The following is a 23,399-nucleotide window of genomic DNA, read 5'->3' as shown; positions in this document are numbered from 1 at the left end:
CCTTTATGGGTTGGCTAAAGGAGTGGGAATGGCCCATCCCCACCCTCTCACGTCTTGTCTCTTATATCCTTCTTTTCTCATTATCCTCTTTTATTTACTGTTTTCATAATAATTACAGACAGAAACACTAACTAGAAGTCTACAAACCAAGCCCCCCGAGACAAGTTCGACGGTTCTGAACCGGTCGGCGGAACCGCCGGAAAGAGAAAAGAAGAAGTTAAGCCGACATGTGTCGCTGGAGTTGGGCAGTGTCGGGTTTGGGCTGTTGGGCTTAAGGCCCGTTTATTTTACTTTGGTGTTTGTTTAGCTAATCGGGCTGTGGGCTTGCTATTTTGTAAGGTTATTGGGCTTGGCCCGTTTCTTTTTAATAAAAAAAAAAACTTGACGGGAAAAAAAAAAAAAGTCTACAAACCAAGCATTTCTTTGTGTCTTATTCTCTTTATTTGTTGTCTTAATGTCTTTTGGCTTGGGTTCACTTTAGTTTACTTAGAGTTCATTCAAAACTTTTTGACTCTTTATCGTAATTTGTATGTTAAACATGTAGCATGAGTTATGAGCCATTTTTATATGATTAATAAATAATACACTCCAAGCAGTTTAGGCGTGTTTTTTTTTTTTTTTTTTTTTTTTTTTTTTTTTTGATGAAATTTTCAATTTATTGATCAATCAGAAAATGCCATTTACAAAGAATAGGCTAGCTATAAATTGGAACTTAAAACTATAAAAGAAAAAAACTTTATACTAGCTAAATTTGTAAAATTCTAATCAAAGACTTCAAACCATCTCCTAAGAATTCTATTGAACTTGTGACCCGCCTTGTAACCAAGAGAGCTAATTCGATTCTTGATTCCTCTGTTAATTGTTTTGATCATTTGATCAGTTCCCTGATGACCTTGTTGGTGCCTTCGTGTATTCCGTTCTCGCCAAATATGGTACACGACAGCCTGGAACACTAGACGAATGAGAATCATATCCATCTCATTGGACGTGCCTGCTTGAATATACTTTAGCATATCATGCCAGTCTGGGTTTATCCTCCTTCCAACCAATCTGCTAGCGAGACGATCCCATACTGTATAAGAGTATGGACATGCGAAAAACAAATGATCTAGTGTCTCATCTCTTTCACCACATAACACACAGCCCTGGTGGATTCCCCACTTTCTCATTCTGTCCCCTGTAGATAGCCTGTTCTGAATCGCAAGCCAGACTAGGAATGCATGCCTAGGGATCCCTTGTGTGAACCAAACACTTCTACTCCAAACTACTTCATCTCGCTTGCTCCGTATCTGCTCCCATGTTTTCGCTGCATTGAAGCTGTCTTGATAAACCCCTTCTTCATATCTCCAAAGGAACATATCAGGTCCCTGTGAAACATTAGGAACTGGTTCGATCTGGACTCTATGATGCAGCTCATGATAATGTCGACTCCGTTGGCCCCTTATCTTCCACTGGCCCTCGGAGACAGCATCACTCACTCTAGCGTTACGTGGAACCCCAAGATAACGCGTACCGGTTGCTCCTGTAATATTAATGAGCTTCCCCATACGTAGCCAGTCGTCGTGCCAGAAAGTTAGATAGGAATGAGTACATAGCGGGTTCAGAACTATTTCTAACCCTTAACCATATCAATAGCCAAGATGCCATGGACCATTTATAACTCTCATATACTTTTAAGACATATATTAAAGAAGCGACTGGTTCTGTTTTTAAGATATTTACCTTCGTATATTGGTGAATCTGCACATATAGTATAAATGTATATGATAGTGGAAAGTTAGATGAAAGAAGAGAAGGGTAGAGGGTTAGGTCAAAAGGAAAGGCTGTGAATTTTATAAGAACATTCAATAAGACTATAACGGTAACAAGTGTGCGTGTATGCCTTTTGCAAGGTTTGCGTTGGAGACAAAATTAAATTATTTGTTATAGTGGGACTTGTTAAACACTTACACCAAATAGAGAACATGTTTCTATACCTACCACTCCCTCTTTTCCTCTCGTCTAAAATTTCTCACATTTTGTCTTTAGTTTTTCCTTGTTTTTTGGCTTTTACTTAGCTACCGTCCTTTTCAATTTCAGATTTTTTTTTTTGCTAATATCATAACCAACATAAAGATAAAATCAGTTATATACTTTATTTCTCACTACTATTTTTTATGTGTCACGACTCACGATATATAATGTCTAAGGTTTCTGCACATAATTTTTTCTAGATTAAATCATCATTTGCTACTTATATCATCACTATTCAGCAAATAATAAAATAGTATCTTTATATATAAAATACAGTTTATTCTCTCCTTAGAGAGACACCTCAGCAGACATGTCACAAATTCACTCATTTTCAGGATGACACATGTCCCCTTCGGATGAAACTCACTGTTTCATTAAGTGATGTGTTCCGGCATGATTTGGGCCTATTTAATTACACGTACATTTTGACGTGTTTTTGGGCTTGGAAATCAGGTGTGTTCCGTTTCCCTGTGTACAAAGCTCGATAGCCCAATAGAGTAAACCCTAATTGTGTTCTACGTGAAGAAATGGAATGTTAGTGTTTTGTCTCTCATTTTTTTCCGTCTCTCTTCTTTGTTCTGTGGAGACTGCTGAACTTCATCCCTAAATCTGAAACGGTCCGAGTTATGTGTTCTTCATGTTTAATCTCTATTAATTCAATAAACCACGATGAGGCTTTGAATGTGTGCTTAGATTCGTTGAGTAATTGTATCTGCGAGTATAAATAGGTTAGTACTCCTCCTCTCGAAATCATCGTCTCTTCGTCTCTCTTTCATTTTCTCCATTTAGATATCGTTTCAAATCTGTTTGTTGATTATGATTTTGTTTTTTTTTTGTTTTCAGGTGATACTCATGCCAGCCACCGTCTCACCGCGTACATGCATCTTTTGAAAGCGAGTTCAATATACTCCTTGAGCGGATTTGATATGACTCGGTTCAGTCAGAATTTCAGACATGTTCATCATGTAAGCATAATCATTCTCATTCTGTGATTTGAGATCTCTTTGCATTGATCAATAACAGTATTTAGTAACCGACAAATCTAAAATTATCCTATTTCTGTAACACATGATAGTTGTGTAGATTTGTAGAACTGAAAAACTCTTTCTGTGTCAATTGAAATGATCTTTGGGTTGATTTTTGTATGGTAGCAGAGTTGTGGAGTCATGAAGTATCACTTTTCAGGAACGTTCATTCTCCCCACTTTTGATATGGTAGAACAAAAATATGTGACAGCTGAGGGTACTGAATGATAGTTTTCCTTGAAAGCAAAATTCTCAAACCCCCAAAAGCTGGAGCCAAAGCTTCTAAAGAAGCAATAGAAATGTGGACAGAAGTTTCTCTAGGTAAATACTATATAAATGTTTCTCTATAATTGAAATTTGGTTTCAGTTGATATAGATCTGCACTTATATCGTCTGATCTGCAGTTTAATTGTGGCCGCAAAAGACCAAGACCCATGGAATTTAGTTATATTATTGCAACTGCTATCCTACTCTACTCTCTTTGCAATATATGATCAATAATAAAAGGTATGTGTCATAAGAAGAAAGCTTTTCAGTATGTTTTGGTTGTAGTTTTGCATAAGAACATAATCTCATGATGATGAAACTTTCACAGCCTCTGGCGACATGTATGCAGAACCTTCAGCAAGGAAACCTGGCCATCAATCTGCAAATAACTGCACCGTCCGTGGCTACAGGAATATCAGGTATTTTTGTCCCAATAGATAAATGGTGGAGAGGTGTTGTTGTTAAAAACTGGAATATGCCTAAAATGCAGTTGCTTCCATCAACAACTCACCCTCACATGCACATGAGCTATTTTGGAAGCTACGTTATTAGCGGCATCACAATCTCTACGACTTGATTCTTTTCTCTAGACGTGATTCTTATCTCCATACCTCATTCTTCTCTTATCATTTTCAATAACTGAGGTTTGTTGTTTGATCTTTGTTTCAAAAGGTATTTGTATTTGTTTACTGTTGAGAAATACGTTACACATTCATGTTTATATCAAGCTGGCAGATTCTTCCGTCAACATTCGCTTTACCATCCTAAGTAAGTTCGTTGAAATAACGGCGGTCATAGCTCAAATACTGACTAAATATAAATGTTTGGTTTTTCTCACTTGGCCAAACTTCTCGGTAACAATATCATTAACAAACAGAACAATAACAACATCATTACCTTGGTTATTGGTGAGAAAAGATTCTGTAGTTTTTGATGTGTACATGGTCATCACCTTAATTTCAAATTACTTCTAAGAAGAAAAAAATACATGTTGGGTTTAACCAGTAATAACCAATATTTTAATAATACATTATGCTTTGCTAGCTCCTACTTTATAATTCTACGGAGCTAATACCAAAAAAAAAAGAAGAACCTTTGACCCTAAAGACAACTGAATTATACACACCAAAATACACTAGAAACATGCTTAGACCTCAACAAGCCCTCGGCCCAAAACTATAAGATTTGCCACTTAGTTACTAATTCAAGTAAATAAAACAGAACCACCTTCTGTGCTTCCACATTTACGAAATCAGTAAATACAACCTAAAAACATAAAAAATAATAATAATAGTTCGTAACTTTGGACATGGTAAAAATAGGCAAACACCATCATAACTAAAAACCATAGTTCAACATTCTGGGCAACGCAATTTCATGGTCTTATTTCCAAAGATCATTACTAGATGGTTCATAGGAATTCTTTCAAGTCTTATTTCTCTACTCAAACACAGATTTATTTGTGTAAATATTTTTTAAAACTTGAATCTTCTTGAAACAAATTTAGTATTATTTATTTAAACTTTATATTTTTATTATGTCAAATTGAAATAGAAATAATATATATACATATATATATATAATGTATATATATATTGTTTCTGATTTATTTTTGCTAATTTGTATTTTCTATAGAAAATAATGAAGGTTACTATCATTTAGACCAAAAATAATAACAATATAATATCAATTTTTTTATTTGTTTGTTTATAATATTGTTTTAATCTATAATAGTTTTAAATTTTTTATAAAATTAATAAATTCATATAAAATAATTTTTTATTATAACTTTCCGCCCGTAGGGCGGGCCAACCCTAGTGTATAATATAATACAAAGCTAAGTAACGTTACATTGTGAAAACATCACATCATTTACTTAGTCTAAAAGTTTCTCCTAAAACATCACTTTATGATATGTAGAGAGTATAATATTCTATGACATGCCATTTCTCCAAATTAAAACCAACAACATATGTTCCAATCTTCTTCTCTAGCATTTTTTTTATGGTTCTCTAGCTGTTTCTCTCCTCTAGCTCCAATGTGTGTTGGTTTGTATAGTTTAGTTAGATGAACGATGGAGCTAAGTATTGATTTGGGGCAAGCTTCCAAAGAACAAAGTGACAAACGATAAAGGACATAAACATACACTTCATACTAGTATATACTGAATCTCTCCAGTATGGCCTTTGGAGGGTTGTTAGCAAAAAGGAAATAATACATTTTGGCCAGTTTCCACTTTCCAGCCAAGGCAAGAACACCCTTTTGGACTCTTCTGCTATATTTTCCGAGGTTTTAATACCAATAACGGTCATGGTTAGTTTTCCTTTATCATTATTATATTTTGATTCAATTTGGAGGTTAATCAAGCCATTAAAACAAACTTAGACTCTTGTCATTGTTTATATTGCAAACACTTCTGGTTCATTTTAGTACACTTCACAAAAGGAGAGACCATCATGAATGTTATAGTAAAACAAACAAACAAAAAAAATCCATTTTGTGATGTCGCAAGGGTTTTTGATCATAATCAAGGAGCAAAGAGATGGTGTATCATGATTCAATGAATCCATATTACCACAGTTTTGCAAACATTAAATGATCATTTTTCCACATTGTCCAGTACCTGTAACAAGTAACAACACAATCAATTAACTTAAATATCTAAAGGAAGAGAGGTTACATGGGGATTAAGTGTTTATTACCTTGGGGTAGAGGATATCGTAATGGCCTGGACGATAGAGCAAGGTTATAAAGGGAGCAGCAGCAGAAGCTTCTTCTTTCTCATTAGTAGTGCCAACGGGAACAAAGTCGTGATGGTTCACAGTGACACCACCTCCAGTATCACATGAGCTACGGTCAAGATACACAACCCTGATTGCAACACCAAGCGCGTCCGACAAAGCAGTTATGTGAATGTGGTCACTCTCTTCCCCCATCGGTTCAACTGATGTCTTGCAAAACTATGATAAAACAGTGTAAGAACTTTGCATATCGCCAAGTGGCTTGAATACAGAGCAAGATAAGTTAATGCACAAACCTGATCCACAGTGGTATTAGATAATCCTGTTATAAAAGGCTCGAAGAACTCAGCACGCGTTTTTATTTCACCAGCAGTAACAAACCTGAAGAACATGACAACTGAGAGACACAAGAATTTGTCAAAACCACATTCCTTTGAATATGAATTGTCAAAGAAATTCAGGAGCAGCTTACTGTAGTCGGAGACAGACTGATCTCTACTTCTGTTAACCAGCTCATCATAGCTGGAAGATAAAAAAAAAAGATATTGGCACAAGTAGTGAGGCAATATGAAAAAAAAAAAACGGTACTTTACCTTATAGACTCTTCGCCTCCTTGGAGAATGTCATCAAGTTGCTCAAGGAACAACTGTATCATTAAGAGAGAGAAAAATTGAAATTTAGCATCTTCTAGATGATCGTATCAGATAGCAGAAACAAAAGAAGACAAAGCTTACCGCAAAGAAATCCTCAAATGTGAAATCTGTGTAGCCTAAGCTCTGCAGATTCTTTCTGCATTTTTCAACATTGACCTTGATACGGTCGACTTCAGCACCATCCTGAGATTCCAAAACATGCTCCTAAAAGTAAATCACAAACACAAAACATTAGCCAAACTTACAAGGCAACAAGACATAGTATAAGACATTGTGAGAACATACAAGGTAAGAGAACATAAAACTACGGAAGAAGCAGTTTCCATCTCCTCTTGTTCGCCTGATTGCAACATACTGACTGTCCAGTACCTACAAGTAAATGAAAACAACGACAACTTAAAAAAAAGACTGAAAGCATCGAAACAAAAGAAAGAAAAGAAAGGCAAACCTTTATCTTCTCAAGCAAAATGGGACTCCCTGCTTGGTACTCTGCTGATAAACTAGACATAGGCTCCTGCATAAGTTTAAACCAAACATCTATGAGAAAAATGAACAAGCAACTCATAGGGAGTGTCATTCACAGAGCAAGATGACTCATTCAAGTACATTATTCCATGGAACAAAATAAAAATAGTTTCATTCATTTTAAGTACTGACTGACCTTATCACCAACATAAGGAACCTTAGCAGCTTCATCATCTTGAAAAGATGGTTCCTCCACTGAACAGCATCCCCATTGTTCAGCCGACATGGAAGCAGCCAGCTCCGCATCATCCTTCACCGTATCATTCTGATTCTGCATCCTCTCACTACACCACACAGCACAATATATAACTAAACTCTTATGTACAGTGAAAAGGGTTTTCTCGTAATCAACTGATACTCAATAAAGATCATTCCTTTAAAGAAAACTGTTCGTCAAGAATCCACAAATCTGACGAAGATGAACTCCGAATCCAGAAAAGAGAAACGGAGATTTGAATCAAATCAATGGCGGATGATAGAGAGAGATGGAAACCCATTTACCTAGAAACGAAGATCGATTCAAAGGAGCAAACTTTGAGTTTCAATCGGTTTGGGGGCACTCTGCAATGTTTTTACAAAGAAAACAAAAACTTTTAGGGAAAATAAATTTCTGAAAAAGAGGAAACCAAAAGATTACACCAATTTGATTGGAAGGGCAGAAAAGGTAACAGACGTTTCGCCTTTTTCCAATGTACCAAAAAAACGACGAAGCGTTTATGGGATGTAAAAACGACGTGCATGTGGATTCGCTAATAATGGAACAACATCATGTTAGTGAAATGGGCCGAATATTTGGGCCTTTTGCGAATGTTAGTAAACGACCAAATCGGCATTTGGACTACCTAACCTTAGCTTGCGAAAAAACAATAATCGATTCCGATAATTACATGACTAGGAAATAACCCCCTCCTTACACAGAATAAGATTATTAATTTTATCAATACTATTAAAATAGGATCATGTCCAATTGATAAATGTTTTGTCCAATTATTTAGAACCTAATTATTCATTGTACAACACAAATTCTATAACCATAAATGTTTTCTTACTAATGAAATAATTTTGTAACCTCCACTTTTCCATATGTTTCGGGAACCATTTTGTTCAAGTCGACAGTTACGAAAAATAAATATTATTATTTCCTTTTGGTGTATATACCAAATACGGATGATTAAATATTATTATTTTCTTTTGTTATATATTGCCACATTATTTTAAGAAGAATATGGTTTAATTAATGTTTTAAACACAGTCTAGATGTTGAATCTGATTACCATGTTTAAGAATATAGTAAATTTTTAATATTTAAAGTATTTATTTTCATTTCACATAAAATATAATTTAAACAGTTTTTATAACAACTTAGTATTACGACATATAATAAAAATACAATAATATCAAAATTAATAATTATTTAAATATCTGATTCAAACATTGAAATTAAATTTTAAATTTTAGAGAAAAAAAATTAGATTATATATCGATCACCCATAGGTTCAACATGTAGCTTCTGGTTATTGTGGTTTTTGCGGATTTTATCAAGTTTTTAATTAATGGATATTTCTTGAAACTCAAAACAGATTACATATCGAATCACTGGGTTTATAGGTTCAGCCACAGATCCGAATTGGATTTAAGAAAGCTGATTTAAATACAAAAATATTTTAAATTGACAAAATCCCGACAAATTAGCAAAATATGTTATTAAATCATGATCAATCTTATTTTTTATCCGCTTAAATATATAGTCGACTCTTAAATCTTTTAAGTTGGTGATATTGTAATATTTATCATTAATGAGATATAGAATTTAATTATGTGATGAGATTTTGGTTTAAGTCTAATGAGGTTTCGAATTTTTGGAAGTAGTGATTTAAATCTGATTTAGATATTTATAAATTTTGTTTCAGTTCATATTTTTACGGGTTTAGTTTGGCTTTGACTATTCGTTTAAATTATATAAACTAAAATATACCTTATAATTTTCAAAATTCAAAAATAAAAACAAGAAATGACATATAAAGTTTATAATACATGAACAAGTACCTAAATTTAACATAAAGTTACTTCTGTTTAAATCTTTGGTTAAAAACCCAATAAATATTTCAAATATCACAAGTATTTTAAGCATTTTGGATTATTGTTGCAGCTTTTACGGGTTTTATACAAATATTTTGTATCCACAAACTTATTTTAAAATATGATTATAGTTTTGCAGTTGTATCTAAAAATTAAATTTTTTGAAATTATTTTTAAAAAAAAAACAAAAAATATACCCGCCCTTTTAAGGGCGGGTAAAAATCTAGTTATTTCTTAAAATGACATTAGTTCTGTTTAATCTGGATGTCGGTCCGATTTTAGGTTAGTTTTTGAGTTTTTAATCTATTAAAATAGAACTATCATTCTAAATCAATATTTATTTTATTTATTCAGTTAAAATGCTTGAAGTTTTTCTTTCTTCGATGATAACCAAAAACTATTATTATTTGTTTATTTTATATCATATGAATTTTAGACAGTTCTGATGTTGAAACAATGGTTTCATATTATAATTTCTAAATGCATGAAAAATCAAATCAAATTTAGATAATAGTAAGAAAATAAAAATTTTAAGACAAATCATTTCATTACAATTTGGTCGAAGTGAAAAGAAAACATTAAACAAAAAATTATTCCAACTTCCAAGAGAATTAGAATCTTCACTTGTATTGAATATTTATTTATATAGGTGTTCACGTCAATGTGCATATGCATGTAGGGCTGGAAAATATTTGTAAATTTTGATTTGATTTGTTATCCTTTTCGATTCAAACAGAAAAATCCGGATATCCGTAGCTCTACGAAGCAAAGCAAATACTAATATGCAATTTCCGTAAAAACGAAGAAAATCACAAATACTAATATTTTTAAAAACGGATATATGATCTTGTCCATTATATGCATATATATATGCATATATTTAATAAATTAAATATATAAGTTATATAAATATTATATTTTATATAAGTCTTACAATATTTTTATTTACTGAATTTATCAAATTAGTTATTAGTATTCAAAAAAGTAAATTAGTTTTTTTTGTAATAAATTTTTATTATTTTTTATTATTTAGATTTTTAATTTATGCTTACAGATCGAATCGGATACCAGTTAAAAATCTAAAAAATTTTGGATATCTGAAACACCAAATATCTGAATGGATACGAATCGAATCGGATAATTAGTTAATCGAACGAAACATATTGGATCACCATACTTCCAAATCCTTGAATATCCGATTTGTGCTCACACTTACATGTATGTGTATGTAAAAATATATAAAATGCTTGATAAATATATAAAGATACCGTTAATTAACATTAAAAGATATTTTTGTTCAAAATAACACATGAAAGATAAAATATTTAAAATAAAAATTATGTAAAAATAAAATAGGCCTATAGTGTATTTTTTGCAAATTATCTTTTTTATGTAGAACATTTGTATAACCCGTATAATTCTGTATGTGAGATTATATTAAAAAAAACGTAAAATAATATATAGTGTGAATATATTTATATAGAACTTGGTTGAAAAACTTTCTATACGTGACACGTCAGCATGTTCATTCTCAAATCACTGTGCCCTGTGAGGTTGCCACAAATGTTGTGGTAATGAACCAACATATGATAGCTTGGAGGTAATTTATTTCGAATGTAAAGATTATACGTGGTGTATTTGGAACACAAGTTAAGGTTTATATCATCTATGGATGTCCACTATTTTTGTTTGTTAAAAAATAAGATTATTGCTGATCGCGTGAATTCATTTTACTCTGCTACAAGTAAACTAGAGGTTGTGATAATTATATCCGTAAGAAACTGCTTAACTTTTTACTGTAAATGAAATTTATAGCAAATCAACTATTGTCCAAAAAAAAATATTTTTACTTATAATTTACATACTCATTCATGTCCAATTTTTTTTGACGGTTTGCTATTTTGAGTAGAGTAGCTTATTCTTGTGACTTGTGAGGTTGATACTCCTCTTCCGAAGATTCCTTGCTCGTTCAAGAAAGTAACCAAAAATCTACATGAACATCAACTATTATTCTTTCTTTTTGCATTTTTTTCTAAACTCTTAACGACGTAATTATACTATGTTTATTAGTTGTTATCCGTATGCAGATAAATGTTCTTTTTTTATGAAAGCGTGGATAAAGTCACTAGAGAATGATAATACGTCCATGATTGAATCTATGCTACTATATTCCCGTTTAATTCAAATGTATCCAGCTTTATCTTTTAGTGCATGCGGGGACTTGCAAATTAAAAAAAAATCAAAATTTAACCAGAAAAAAACCATTGTCAACAAAAATAATGACCTTAGATTACGATCTACTGGACTATAATCAATCAAACCTAAACTAAGATAAACTGAACTATTATGTTTGCTTTGATGTACATTTATAACCCAAAACCAAATTTGACTTTATGCATATATATAGTTAAGGGTTATATGTATTAAGCTTACTCTTTACGTTCAGTAACACTCATCATTTCTTCTATATATGTTGTAAAATCGATCGTACATAATAATTAATAATACACAATAATATCATACGATGTATCTGTAGTTTACTTTCTTTGGGGGATAAAGAACATGCTCAAGTTCATGCTAATAATCATAAAAGCATTGGGATAGCCATATGAAAAAGCCACAAAATAAAATTAAGAAAACTTAACGAATGGTTTTTCTATAGCAAAGTTTCTAGTATAATATTGAATTGATATAAATTGCTTCTTTTTTAGTTCGTGAAATCATCATGTAAATAATTAAATATGGGATCAATCATGACGAAAAGAAATGAAAATAATCATTTGGATCCAAGAGATATGCAGGGCTTGCAATCATGAGTATTGTAAAGCATGTGATTAGCCCATCATTTGATCAAGTGACACATATATGATATTCATAGGGAAACTCCTCGATCATATGCACTCGATCATCAATTGCCACAAAAACAAATAAAATGTTATAAAAAGAAGTTCACGTATTGGTTCCGTTGTTAAAAAGAAGAAGAAAGGACAAGTTCGCATATTAGGTGTAGAGTCAATTTTGTAAATGACAAGAATAGATGACAATGAATTTTGTCAACAATTTGAAGTAGATTTGATGGAAATAGAATTTTACGTGTGTATGTACCACCTAAATGATAAAAAAAACAAATGAGTGATCTAGGCGAATTCTAGTTAGCTAAGCAATTCGGTTCAAAGCAATCCCACGAGATATGGAACTATACTATAGACTTTATTTGAATACCCGGAAATGATCAATTCGTGAGCTATACTTCCCTTTGGAAGATTAGTCTGGTATTTTCATAGGTTTAGGATACTCCCAGTTTAATAAAAAAACGATAAGAAAATAGTCTTAGACAAGTGACATGACATCCATGTAGAACTCAAATGCCATCGTTATATTAAAACAAATATAAACCTATTTGGGATGGAACCAGTTTTTTTATAACGATTTAGGATGATAAGCTAACAAATTTTCAGACTAAGTTTTTCTTAATATGAAATTTTTTTACAGAAAATCAAAGTTCATAATCAAAGTTGATTCGGAAAAAGTTTTTTTTTATCAAAGTTCATAAGTAACTGAAAACCAAAACATGGTACAGCTACAACTACAAGTGATCATAAGTAGGCACAAAGAATCTCACGTTCCCAAAAATAATAGCATGCCTAAAGTGAAAAGAAAATTAGAGAGAGGAAGAAAATAAAGAAATAGAAGATGAAAAAAAACTCATTGCAGATTGGCTCATAATCTTACATGACTTACTTTGGCCAATCCTAAAAGCCATATATACTCATTTCACTTTCAGTCATATGATTAGATGGTGATGATAATATGATGTTGCACATTTCCATGTTACCCACTTTTTGTATATATAAAAATTCCACAAAGCAATCTTCAGAATAAACGAGAGGGTCCACATAGTGAAAGTGACCACATCTATTTAAGCACACATTTCATTGTTGCACATAACCAAAGCCACCACCACTTCAGCTTATCTCCTGTTCTTCATATCATTTCATCTTTTGAGTTTAAGCAAAATAATACTTATATTAAATATGGATTTTAATGGTAATTCATATACCGATTCTTCCTCTAGATCGAAAAAGAGCCATAGGCAAAAGCAGCAACAACAGCAGCCGCAACCACAACATAATGAAGATATAAAGTATGTAGGAGTGAGACGGAGGCCGTGGGGAAGATACGCAGCTGAAATAAGAAACCCTACTACAAAAGAAAGGTATTGGTTAGGTACTTTTGATACCGCCGAGGAGGCTGCATTGGCCTATGATAGAGCGGCACGGTCCATAAGAGGCTTGACTGCTCGGACCAACTTTGTCTACTCCGATATGCCTCGTGGCTCCTCAGTAACTTCCTTCATTTCTCCTGACGAATCCCAACGTTTCATTTCCGAGTTATTCAACACTTCAAGCCAACTAGAAGCTACTAACAACATCAACAACAACAACAACAATCTCTATTCATCGACCAACAATGGGTGGCCACATGAGTCTGAATGTGGTTATCAATGTATCAACACTAACGATGAGCATTGTGATCATGAGCTTCCACCTTTTCCTCCAAGTACTTGTTGTGGAGCTGAACTTATGATTCCGGAGACCGATAGCTATTGGAATGTTGTGCATGCTAGCATGAATACATTTTCCTTTGAGCCTGATGGCTTTGTGGGTCAAAATAGTCTTGGCGAGAGTGGAACAAAAGGGTTTGACTCTTCATCCTCCACATTCTTCTACCAATCATAGTGAGCTGTCCAAGTTTGCGACTTTCTTCTTTGATATTAATCCACTTTTTTTTTTCACAATCCTTTTCCTGTATTATGGAGTGGAAACGAAAGATATCAAGTGTGTCTCTCTCCCTCTTGTAGCGTTTTACGTTTCTCTGAAAATTCAGCGTATATTGTTTGTTATTGTGACTTATCAAATGCAAGACTTTCTTGATCACTTAATAATTCCTGTAACGCCTTACAGTTTTGAATTAATTGTGAATGCTAGGAAAATGTCGTTGTTGCTTCAAAATCTCATTATATATGTTTCAATCTATAAATCTATTGTAACATCCTGCTATTTTTTCGTTTATGTGCGATTGCTATTTAACTTGGTGACACACCATTTTCTTTTATCAGATACCGCACTAGCTAATGAAATAGCATGCTATTCCATGTGTGCTAAAAAGTAGATAAAAAGGATTTTTTGATAACTCATGTATTCCAAGCTTTAAGTCCATGATTAGGTGAATCATCCATCCTTAGACCTAGAAGTCAACTCGTCTAAATATAGATGTTTTCTCAATTTATCACTGACTTAGTTCATAAGCTGAATTGGCAAGAGAAATTGCCTTAGTTTGCATACAAATTAGATTTTCAGACAAAATTCTAACCCCATTGTATAAAAAAATACATAACCTATGTTATACAAATATGTGGTCATATAGTATTAATTCTTTTGGTGATTCAAGGCAAATGGCTCTTGTATTACTATTAATTAAAAGACAACACTGGGAAGAGGTAAGAGAGAAGAAACACACATAGAGAAAAGAAAGACTTAAGGGAAGACTAGGTAAGAGCATAAACACACATAGAGAAAAGAAAGACTTTATAGGAAGATGAGGATAAAACTCAATTAACGAATTAGCAATTTTTGTTGGAGTCAACCATCTAATTGTATTATTTAATTACTCGTTGGCACTCTAAAACATAGACGTTGATCGGTATGCAACACTCAGAATATATTTTCTTTAATTGTCAATGGCTAGATCAGATCAAATAGTGTGGTTGCTTACCTAGTTTTCTTAACAAAGTTCAAAACTACAACATATATTCTTCGTTTCTTCTTCCTCCTTCTCCATCAACTAGATTCAAAAGCGCCTAAGGTAACGTTTGAGTGCATATTTCCATGTTCAAGTTCTAATTATTCTCCTGGATTTACATCGAAAAAGAGAGTTTATGATTATTATTTTACTGTAAACGTTTTATGATATAATTTGTGAATCTGCTTTTGTAAACATGTTACGTTTTTGTCAATTCCTATCATCATGAATTCATGACTTGTTTAATTTATTACAGCTAGAGATTTAACCAACTTGGATTACATGGCCTCGAGTGATTCACAGCCTCACAAAAGATCTGACCGGCATGAAACATACAGACCAACACAAGATATCATAATCTTTATGGTGTTTGTAGCAATTTCAGTAGTTGTGGCATTTGCTATGGGTAATTCTGCTCCAGATTTAGACATCACAGGTTTGGTCAAGAAAGCAGTATTCATGGTTTTTATGTTTTGCAACAGCATTACAATGCTTGCATCTGTTGCAACAGTAATGCATCTCATTTGGGCATACAATCTAAGTGAATTTGAACAGGTACAGACAGCTCTCATACGAGCCATGGCACTTGTCACAGTTGCTCTTATATCTATATCGGTTGCATTTGTGGTCGGATGTTGTCTTGTGGTAATCCTTCTCCCATGGAGTACCTATTTCATATAAGCCTGATTACATCCAGTGTTTTACCGCATATTTTAATTTAAGTCTGTAATAAGCGATTACTGCTGGATTTGTAGGCATTTCCCATTATCTTACGTTCAAACTTCATAAAGATTGATAATATTATATATGTTTGGTTTATATTTCACATTGGCTGGTTTCAGACTCACCTTTGTCTAACATATTTAAACAAATATCTTTGGGGACTAGGATCCTATAAAGTCTTTATTTATTCTACATACGTAATCAAAATGTTTTTATTGACCCATAAAGAAAGAAATCTAAATTACCACATTTAAATAATCGTATTCTTTAATTAAATTCATTATATTCTAAACAGTTATCAAAACAATAAAGAATGGTGTGGTTGTGATGTGATAATGGAACGCACATGTAACCAAAACAAACAAACAAACAAAAAATAAGAAAAAAATGGATGTGAATGAGATCTCAAAGAACCTTGAGAGAGATGAACAAGAAACCATAAGTTTGATCCCTTCGCTTCCTTCAGACATAGACTTCAATGGAACCAAGTTGTTCAAGTACCAATCATGTTGGTACGACAAGAAAACCCTCCAAGGAGTCCTCAACTTCCAAAAAGGCTTCAAACCACAAGAAACCGATATCATCGTCGCTTCGTTCCCTAAGTCCGGCACTACTTGGCTCAAAGCTCTCACAGTGGCTCTCCTAGAGAGATCAAAACACTCTTCTAACCATCCTCTTCTATCTGACAACCCTCATGGTTTAGTACCAGTCCTCGAGCTCAGGATATACACCGAAACCTCGAAACCAGATCTAACCAGTTTCTCATCAACCCCGAGGCTATTCTCAACTCACGTACCGTTCCACACGCTTCAAGAGGCTCTCAAGAACACTCCTAGTAAGGTCGTGTACGTTTGGAGGAACTTGAAGGACGCGTTGGTGTCGCTTTGGTACTTCGAGTGTGCTAATCTGAAGATCAAGATAGATGAGGAAAGAAGCTTGTTGGAGTCAATGTTCGAGTCGTTTTGTCGTGGAGTTAGCTATTACGGACCGTTTTGGGAACATGTGTTGAGTTATTGGAGAGGAAGCTTGGAAGACTCCAAGAATGTGCTATTCTTGAGGTACGAGGAGTTGAAGGTAGATCCTCGTGGTCAGGTTAAGAAGCTTGCCGAGTTCTTGGGTGTTCCTTTTTCAGTGGAGGAAGAAGAGAGTGGAAGTGTGGAAGAGATCTTAGACCTTTGCTCCTTGGATAACCTGAAGAACTTGGAGGTCAATAAGATTGGAAAAACGGCTAGAGGCGTGGAACACAAGAATTTTTTTCGTAAAGGAGAAGTTGGTGACTCGAAGAATTATCTGACTCCTGAAATGGAGAGGAGGATTGATATGATCATCGATGAGAGATTTAGAGGTGCGGATTTGAAATTCTGAAGTAAACTATATGTGTGGTTTTAGATTACTTTGATGGAAGTACCTTTTCCTTGGTTATATTCTTTTGGTATGATTCATGGTGAGATGATGACTATCATTACATTTGCTACTACTTTGAATGTTTTCTAGTTTATGAGTTTCATAATACTTACCCTAAGTCATCCTTAAGATTAGAGTCTATCTCTAGATAAAGAAAAACGATCAAGAACGGTTCCTGGTTTCAACTTAGATGCTTCATGTCTCGCAAAAAGTAAGGGTAAATCTCCGGACGTGAGAGTGATGAGCTTCTCTTTCAGACCCGTAAAACAAATCTTTATCATCAAGAGTCAAGAATGTTGTCGCAACACCGCTCTTCCCTACACGTCCTGTTCGTCCAACCCGATGCGTATCCGTTCTCCATATGTTTGGCATATCGTAATTGGTAGCCTACGGGATACAACATTTTGTTGCCACGAGAACGTTGAACTCTTGCTCTTGAATCCATCTAATTAAGCTGATCTCTCTTTGTTACCAACTTTTCAAGATTCTTAACAATGGAATCCACCTAATTCTTGGTATTCACAAACACGATCACTACCTTATCATCACCGAGAGCTCAGTTTTTTTTTTTAACTTGGAGAACTTGTCATTTGATCATGAGCACTTGCTGAGAGATCAAACATGTGACATTTCCTCGATCACCAACGGTGACAACAACTGGGTTCCTCTAGTATTTTGGTGAGTTTCTCTACATTATGAGGCATTTTGGCACTGAACATATATATACACCGTGAGGCATTGTGGACAAGCTAAAGGAGACCCTCTTTTCGTTCCGCTCTCTCCCGTATTTATGATTATAAGAAACTGTAAAGCAGTTCCATTCAAAAATGGGAAGTCAACTGAGAGAAGAAAACCCGAAATCTTTAAACCCATTAGCCCCCCATCTCTAATTGTACATCAAATAGAAGAAAACATTAAAAAAAAACGAATGAAATCTCTTTTTTAAATAACAGAAAACAAATGAAAATATCTCTCTGATAATACTTCATTTTTATAGAAAATGAGGAAGATATCTCTATGATAGTGCTTTTAAACAACTAAAAAAAAATTATCATAGATTTTAAGTTGGGCAACTCTTTCAAATAACTTTTTTTTTAAAGTTTTTGTCATAAAAATAGTCTTCAAAAAATAAAATGACTCTAAAAGTATAAATACGTATTTACTTTTCAATAAAACTTCTTTTGATTATTTTTTTTCTTGAAGATCTATTTTTGCGAAAATAAATTTAAAAAAAAGGATATCTAAGAAAATTTCTCTTTTAAGTTTGTTGAAAACAATTTTTATAGGATTTAAAGTTTAAACTAATTATAAGAAATACTAAAATATTCTTTTTAAACGCTCGGAACCTCATTAGTAAACTTTGTAATTTGCAGTGAATAAAAGCAAATCATTTCGAAGAAATTTTACGGATGCAATAAACGAAAAATAATGGAGATCACGAATTTTAGAATTCCGAGACAAAAGTCTCCCTGAAGATAGGCAGGAGGATCATGGAGTCAATGCGACTGAATCCTCCTCCCCCATCAACCTCACGTTCTAGAAGATAATTGGCGGATCTTATTCCGTTCTTGAGATATGTTTTTATAACAGTTAAACCTAATTATTAATACTATTTAAATTGTGAAAGCTACATTACATTCACTATTATACTATACTATTAGCTATGAGAAAAGATGTCGTTGGGTGACTTTCTTTGACTCCTCTTTTGTCTCTTTTTCGCACTTTTTGTTCACAAAATCTAAAACGAGACTGACACAAAACTTCTACAAACACGTGCTTCTCTATCTATCTATCTATTTCCACCTCTTCTCCCATATATTTTTCATTCAAAGCTTTGTCACAAATAGTAACTACGACCACGCTTTTGACCTGTTACGCTTTTTTCCTTTCTTAGTTTTCGTCTATTTCCCTTCTTTTAATCTATTCGTTAAAACAATGGAACATCAATTTATCTTTTAATTTTCTTAAGATTTCCCTATAAAATTTTATCTATTCAAAGATTCTAATTCGGGAAAAATGTCTTTTAACTTTGTATTTAAATAAACTGAAGAAAAATAATTCTCACATTAAGATTTGTAACCTAATCAAATTATCATGTTCCATGCCACTAAATTGGAAAGAAAAACAAACGACTATAGATTTTTCAAAATAAAAGTCAGAAAATACATCGTACAAAATAATTGTTTTGCATAATAAAAGACAAACTAATTACACAAATGTTGATTCCTTTTTGGTAAATATATTTGGTAAACAACAAAAATTAAAATCCAATGAACGAAGTTGCCAAAATTGAAAGAAAAAGATTGTTCTGTTTTACAAAAAAAAAAAAGTTTCATAAAAGCCAAAGTTTATCCATTGGATTTTTAAACTTTTGTATAGTTGAATGGTCCTGTTCCACATTATTCGAATTCGAAAGATACGTTTGTGCACGAAAGCAACTTCTTTTTGGCAGTACGAAAGCAACTCATAACATTCATGCAAATAAGAAGAAAAATATGACTAAAGGAATATTTGAAGTTCAACGATAATGAATAGTTACAATTACAAACACATCGTTTAGAAGTTAGCTAGCTCCTTGATTCAATTATCACAAAATCAGTAGAATCCAAAAGTTTTGGAAACAATTTGTATCCTTTGGTTAATTTTTTTTCATATTCTTTACATGATTTTTCAAACAATTTCTTCTACGTATTATCAACACACAATCTGCTAATTTCTTGTAACGAAAAATTAAGCTGATTTCCCCAGAGTAGCTTTCTTAGTTTTGGACTTGAGCTTGGACTGAAGCTTACGCTTACCACATGAATCAGTCTGAGAAGAATCTTTGCACGATGTTGATCTCTTCTTCATCATAAGAAACTTCCTTCTCTTCTTCTTCTTCTTCTCCACCGTCGCCTTAGTCTCTCTTATCGTCTCTAGCTTCGGCTTCCATTTTCGTAGACCAACTAGCTGAACATAGTCCTTCTTCAACTTCACCGTCGTGCAAACTCTCTCTTCGTTCTCTCTTTCTTCTTCCTCTTCCTTTTCTTTGTTTCTTCTTCCTTCCATCATTAACTCCGACATGAACTCTTCAGACACGCGAATCTTAAGCTTCTCTCCTGTTCCTCCCTTTTGTATAAGAAACGGCTGCTGCTGAGCCCCGGCGGATTTTGATCTGACCAAGACGCCACCGTTTTGAGGAGGTTTCAAGGCGGCGATGGCGAGGAAAGAGAGATCGTTGGTGAAGAAATCAGACGGAAGGAGAAAGTAGTTGAGTCCGAGCTTAAGCGTGTCTGTTTCCGACAGAACTGGTGTTTTCTGTCCGATGTAGAGTGAGTCTGATCTGCAGATTTGGTGTTTAGGGAAGTCTCTTGTGAGCTCTGAGACCACTACGGGACGGTCGTAGAGCTCGGAGGAACCGTCAGATCTTACGAGCTTGATCTTTCGTCGGTGTCCTCCTCCATCGCTGATGGACCGGTCCGGTCGGGGATGGAGGCAGAGCCAAGCCGTTGGAGCTTTGTGTAGCTTTACGAGTAGACTCGCGAGCCTATGATGACCCATTTAATAAGTAACTCGATTCTAGGTTTAGGGTTTTTGTGATGAGTAACGAAAACTCTTCTCTTCTACAGAAGAAATGTCATGAAGAAATTGATGGAAGGAGAGAGAGGAGAGGGAGAGGGAGTTTTGTAGTTTCAGTGTGAACAAATGAGGTTGCTTTGTATATATATACACTATTACATTTACGCTTATTATAGGGATATGTTATTTTGATATTTAATTAATATATAAGTTCGGTAACTTATGCTCATCTCATTTGATAAATAAAGTATATTTTTGGAATAATAATGTTTTTTTCTTAAACACACTTTTTGTTTTGCTTATTTGCTTTTTGTTTTGAATGAATTATTCGGTCTACTAAGATTTTCTTTTCCACTTTTCGTTTATGTATTTAATATATTTTCACTGACGTTATTTTTATCTTTTTGACAATTTTAATTTACTTTAAACGCTTACTAAAACCTTTCCTTGAAACAAAGAAACAACTGAAGAATATTATGAGTGCTAGTACGGTATACCAATATGTTAACTATTGAAAATGAGCTTGAATAATAAAGTGTACCTTTATGTTGCTTCTATTTTAAAACTTAAAAGACAAGTTAAAATAGTTAGATATAAGATGTCATAGGTTTGGGCCAAGAATTTTTTTTTTTGGGATCCAAGTTGTAGTGTTAACTGTGATTAAGAAGCGATTACTTTAGTGATTATTAATATGAGTCATGATGCAAAGGAGGACTTAGAAGGGTGGAAAACCAAGTATCGAGTGTTCTTTTTAGACATTTCCATCTTGGTTTGAAGGCACCTCAACTTTAATGGATTGTGACATTATGTTATATGTCTACTTATGTATTTTATAGCCACCAATTTCGGAAAACTCTATAATAGTAATTTAACTTATTTTTCTTACCGGTTCTGGACCCAATCCCTACTTCGCTACTTAGCTGAGGAATGATCATCGAGTCATTATATTATTAGATACTAATTATTCTTCTTATGTTTGGTTGTTCAACTAATCTTTGAGATACCATTCACATGAAATTTTCAATGTTACTGTTATGTATGGAGTCGGATCATTATTTTCCTAAGAAATGATTATTGATGGTATTGACTAGCTAGTTTCAGTCTTGGAAAATGAAAAGTCTTAAGATTCAAAACTTTATACAGTATATGGAAGACTGACTGATGCAGTGATGCTCGACGATAAATTGCATTATCATTAATTTATTAAAATATATGTTCACTGTTACACAACATGAACTTGATATTTCGTATCAGTCAAAGTAAGGCAAAACTAACTCATTATAACACGAAACATATGACATATCAATATCCTTGTTTAACTTGAAACTCGTAAGAGAAGTAGCCACCTCTAGTTTCGGTCTAACTTTGGCACATCAATTAGTGTACGTAATTACGTTGCCTTACTTTGACTCGCTTCTTCTTTCCTTTTGTTAGTTTTGAATTGCCACACCCGCGCCTTCCTTTCCTTTTCACCCTCTTTTTGTTTTTGCATGCTTTCCTCATTTCACCTTTTAAGAACAACTAGATCTGGACCCGCCCGACCGGGCGGGTGTATTTTTCTGTTTACGTAATGCAATTAAAAATTTTCACACCTTATATAATGTATCAAATTTTTATATAAATGATGACAAAAATACATCACATAATACAAATATTGCTGTAACATAATTTGATCACACCGTGGCATTTCTAATGTTTTACCTGTTATTTATTTTAGATCATCACTTAATCATCCTGATCTACTTTACTAAAATTCAAAAAAAATACAAAGAGTAGAACTAACAGTTTGATCAGCTAAAACCATTTCTAATGTTTCATCAGCGTAAGGTGGGTTTTGTATCCATGAGTGAATCAGTTTTACTTGAACATGCCACACTTCCTTAAAGGGTTTAAGATCGCTGATCAAATGAAATCTTTTGTTAGCAGACATGATTTTTTTGTGAGGTAAGTCGTAAAAGAATGTGTAGAATGAGTTTGTACTCGGATAGAATATATAGTAGAGAGACAATACCCTAGTTGAGAATAAATATCTTTGCTTATTTTGCAAGGCAATATTAGGTGAAATAAATGAAAATAATATTTTGTTGATTATGTTTCTTGTTTTTGAAATTATGGTAAAATCTTAATGGTTATGATTTGAAATAGGAAATGATAAGATTTTATGCTTGTTCCGCAAGTGTGTGGGTCAATTTTTTTAACGCAATACAAAACGCTAAAATTGAGGAAATATCTTAACCACCCTCGTAAGGCATCTCTTGTTTGCATTAGTATGCAGAATATGTTGTTGAAATTCGAATATTATGTTTATTGTTTAGTAGTTATGGATCAAATTATATATATATATATATATATATATATATATATATATATATATATATATATATATATATATATATATATATATATATATATTCCTTGTTCCGAAATTGAAGGGGAAATCTTATTTAGAAACAAATTAGTAAATTCTGCAAATATTTCTATGAACCGCGCACCCGCGCAGGTGTTAGTTTTTTTTATAAATAAATATTTATTTGTATAAGTGATAATATATATTTTAAAAGTTACCTGTTTAATTTATTTTTAATATGACATTTCTAAACACAATAATT

The 23,399-nt window shown here is 33.2% G+C and overlaps 5 protein-coding genes and 1 long non-coding RNA gene across 6 annotated transcripts; 3 read left to right on the top strand and 3 right to left on the bottom strand.

Annotated features, from left to right (window-relative positions):
- Positions 1–761: 761 nt before the first annotated feature.
- Positions 762–1,547, bottom strand: LOC106359176. Its single transcript, XM_013798913.1, has one exon. The coding sequence runs from the start codon at positions 1,545–1,547 to the stop codon at positions 762–764; it is 786 nt and encodes a 261-aa protein (XP_013654367.1).
- A 997-nt stretch (positions 1,548–2,544) lies between these two features.
- LOC106360057 lies at positions 2,545–4,062 on the top strand. The gene is made up of 5 exons (XR_007315440.1): positions 2,545–2,741; positions 2,857–2,978; positions 3,168–3,545; positions 3,634–3,724; positions 3,796–4,062. It is a non-coding gene; the product is annotated as an uncharacterized LOC106360057 (long non-coding RNA).
- Positions 4,063–5,675: 1,613 nt separating this feature from the next.
- Positions 5,676–7,861, bottom strand: LOC106361699 (OVARIAN TUMOR DOMAIN-containing deubiquitinating enzyme 1-like). Its single transcript, XM_013801505.3, has 10 exons — positions 7,726–7,861; positions 7,361–7,508; positions 7,148–7,213; positions 6,985–7,068; positions 6,781–6,903; positions 6,640–6,692; positions 6,519–6,568; positions 6,343–6,443; positions 6,008–6,265; positions 5,676–5,928 (listed from the first exon to the last, which is right to left on the bottom strand). Exons 2-10 carry the CDS (start codon positions 7,499–7,501, stop codon positions 5,905–5,907), a joined length of 900 nt encoding a protein of 299 aa, XP_013656959.1. The 5' UTR covers positions 7,502–7,508; positions 7,726–7,861; the 3' UTR covers positions 5,676–5,904.
- Positions 7,862–10,895: 3,034 nt separating this feature from the next.
- LOC106360327 (ethylene-responsive transcription factor ERF087-like) lies at positions 10,896–14,042 on the top strand. The gene has a single exon (XM_013799915.2). It carries the CDS (start codon positions 13,338–13,340, stop codon positions 14,040–14,042), a length of 705 nt encoding a protein of 234 aa, XP_013655369.1. The 5' UTR covers positions 10,896–13,337.
- A 2,122-nt stretch (positions 14,043–16,164) lies between these two features.
- Positions 16,165–17,340, top strand: LOC106360056 (cytosolic sulfotransferase 7). Its single transcript, XM_013799660.3, has one exon. The coding sequence runs from the start codon at positions 16,216–16,218 to the stop codon at positions 17,191–17,193; it is 978 nt and encodes a 325-aa protein (XP_013655114.1). The 5' UTR covers positions 16,165–16,215; the 3' UTR covers positions 17,194–17,340.
- Positions 17,341–19,732: 2,392 nt separating this feature from the next.
- Positions 19,733–21,032, bottom strand: LOC106361698. Its single transcript, XM_013801504.3, has one exon. The coding sequence runs from the start codon at positions 20,770–20,772 to the stop codon at positions 19,963–19,965; it is 810 nt and encodes a 269-aa protein (XP_013656958.2). The 5' UTR covers positions 20,773–21,032; the 3' UTR covers positions 19,733–19,962.
- Positions 21,033–23,399: the final 2,367 nt, after the last annotated feature.

Source organism: Brassica napus, chromosome A8 (assembly GCF_020379485.1).
Source record: "Brassica napus cultivar Da-Ae chromosome A8, Da-Ae, whole genome shotgun sequence".
In the NCBI taxonomy this organism is placed as follows: domain Eukaryota; kingdom Viridiplantae; phylum Streptophyta; class Magnoliopsida; order Brassicales; family Brassicaceae; genus Brassica; species Brassica napus.
Note: the sequence above shows the minus strand (reverse complement) of the source record. Positions and strands in the feature narration are given on the sequence as shown.

Excerpts from the sequence above, each read along its gene's own strand:
- LOC106359176 (XM_013798913.1), bottom strand. The coding sequence starts at position 1,547 with ATGGGGAAGCTCATTAATATTACAGGAGCAACCGGTACGCGTTATCTT.
- LOC106361699 (XM_013801505.3), bottom strand. The coding sequence starts at position 7,501 with ATGCAGAATCAGAATGATACGGTGAAGGATGATGCGGAGCTGGCTGCT. Across the intron at positions 7,069-7,147 it reads TTTTGCTTGAGAAGATAAAG|GTACTGGACAGTCAGTATGT; the intron begins GTTTGCCTTTCT and ends ATTTACTTGTAG. Across the intron at positions 6,569-6,639 it reads GGAGGCGAAGAGTCTATAAG|CTATGATGAGCTGGTTAACA; the intron begins GTAAAGTACCGT and ends TTTATCTTCCAG.
- LOC106360327 (XM_013799915.2), top strand. The coding sequence starts at position 13,338 with ATGGATTTTAATGGTAATTCATATACCGATTCTTCCTCTAGATCGAAA.
- LOC106360056 (XM_013799660.3), top strand. The coding sequence starts at position 16,216 with ATGGATGTGAATGAGATCTCAAAGAACCTTGAGAGAGATGAACAAGAA.
- LOC106361698 (XM_013801504.3), bottom strand. The coding sequence starts at position 20,772 with ATGGGTCATCATAGGCTCGCGAGTCTACTCGTAAAGCTACACAAAGCT.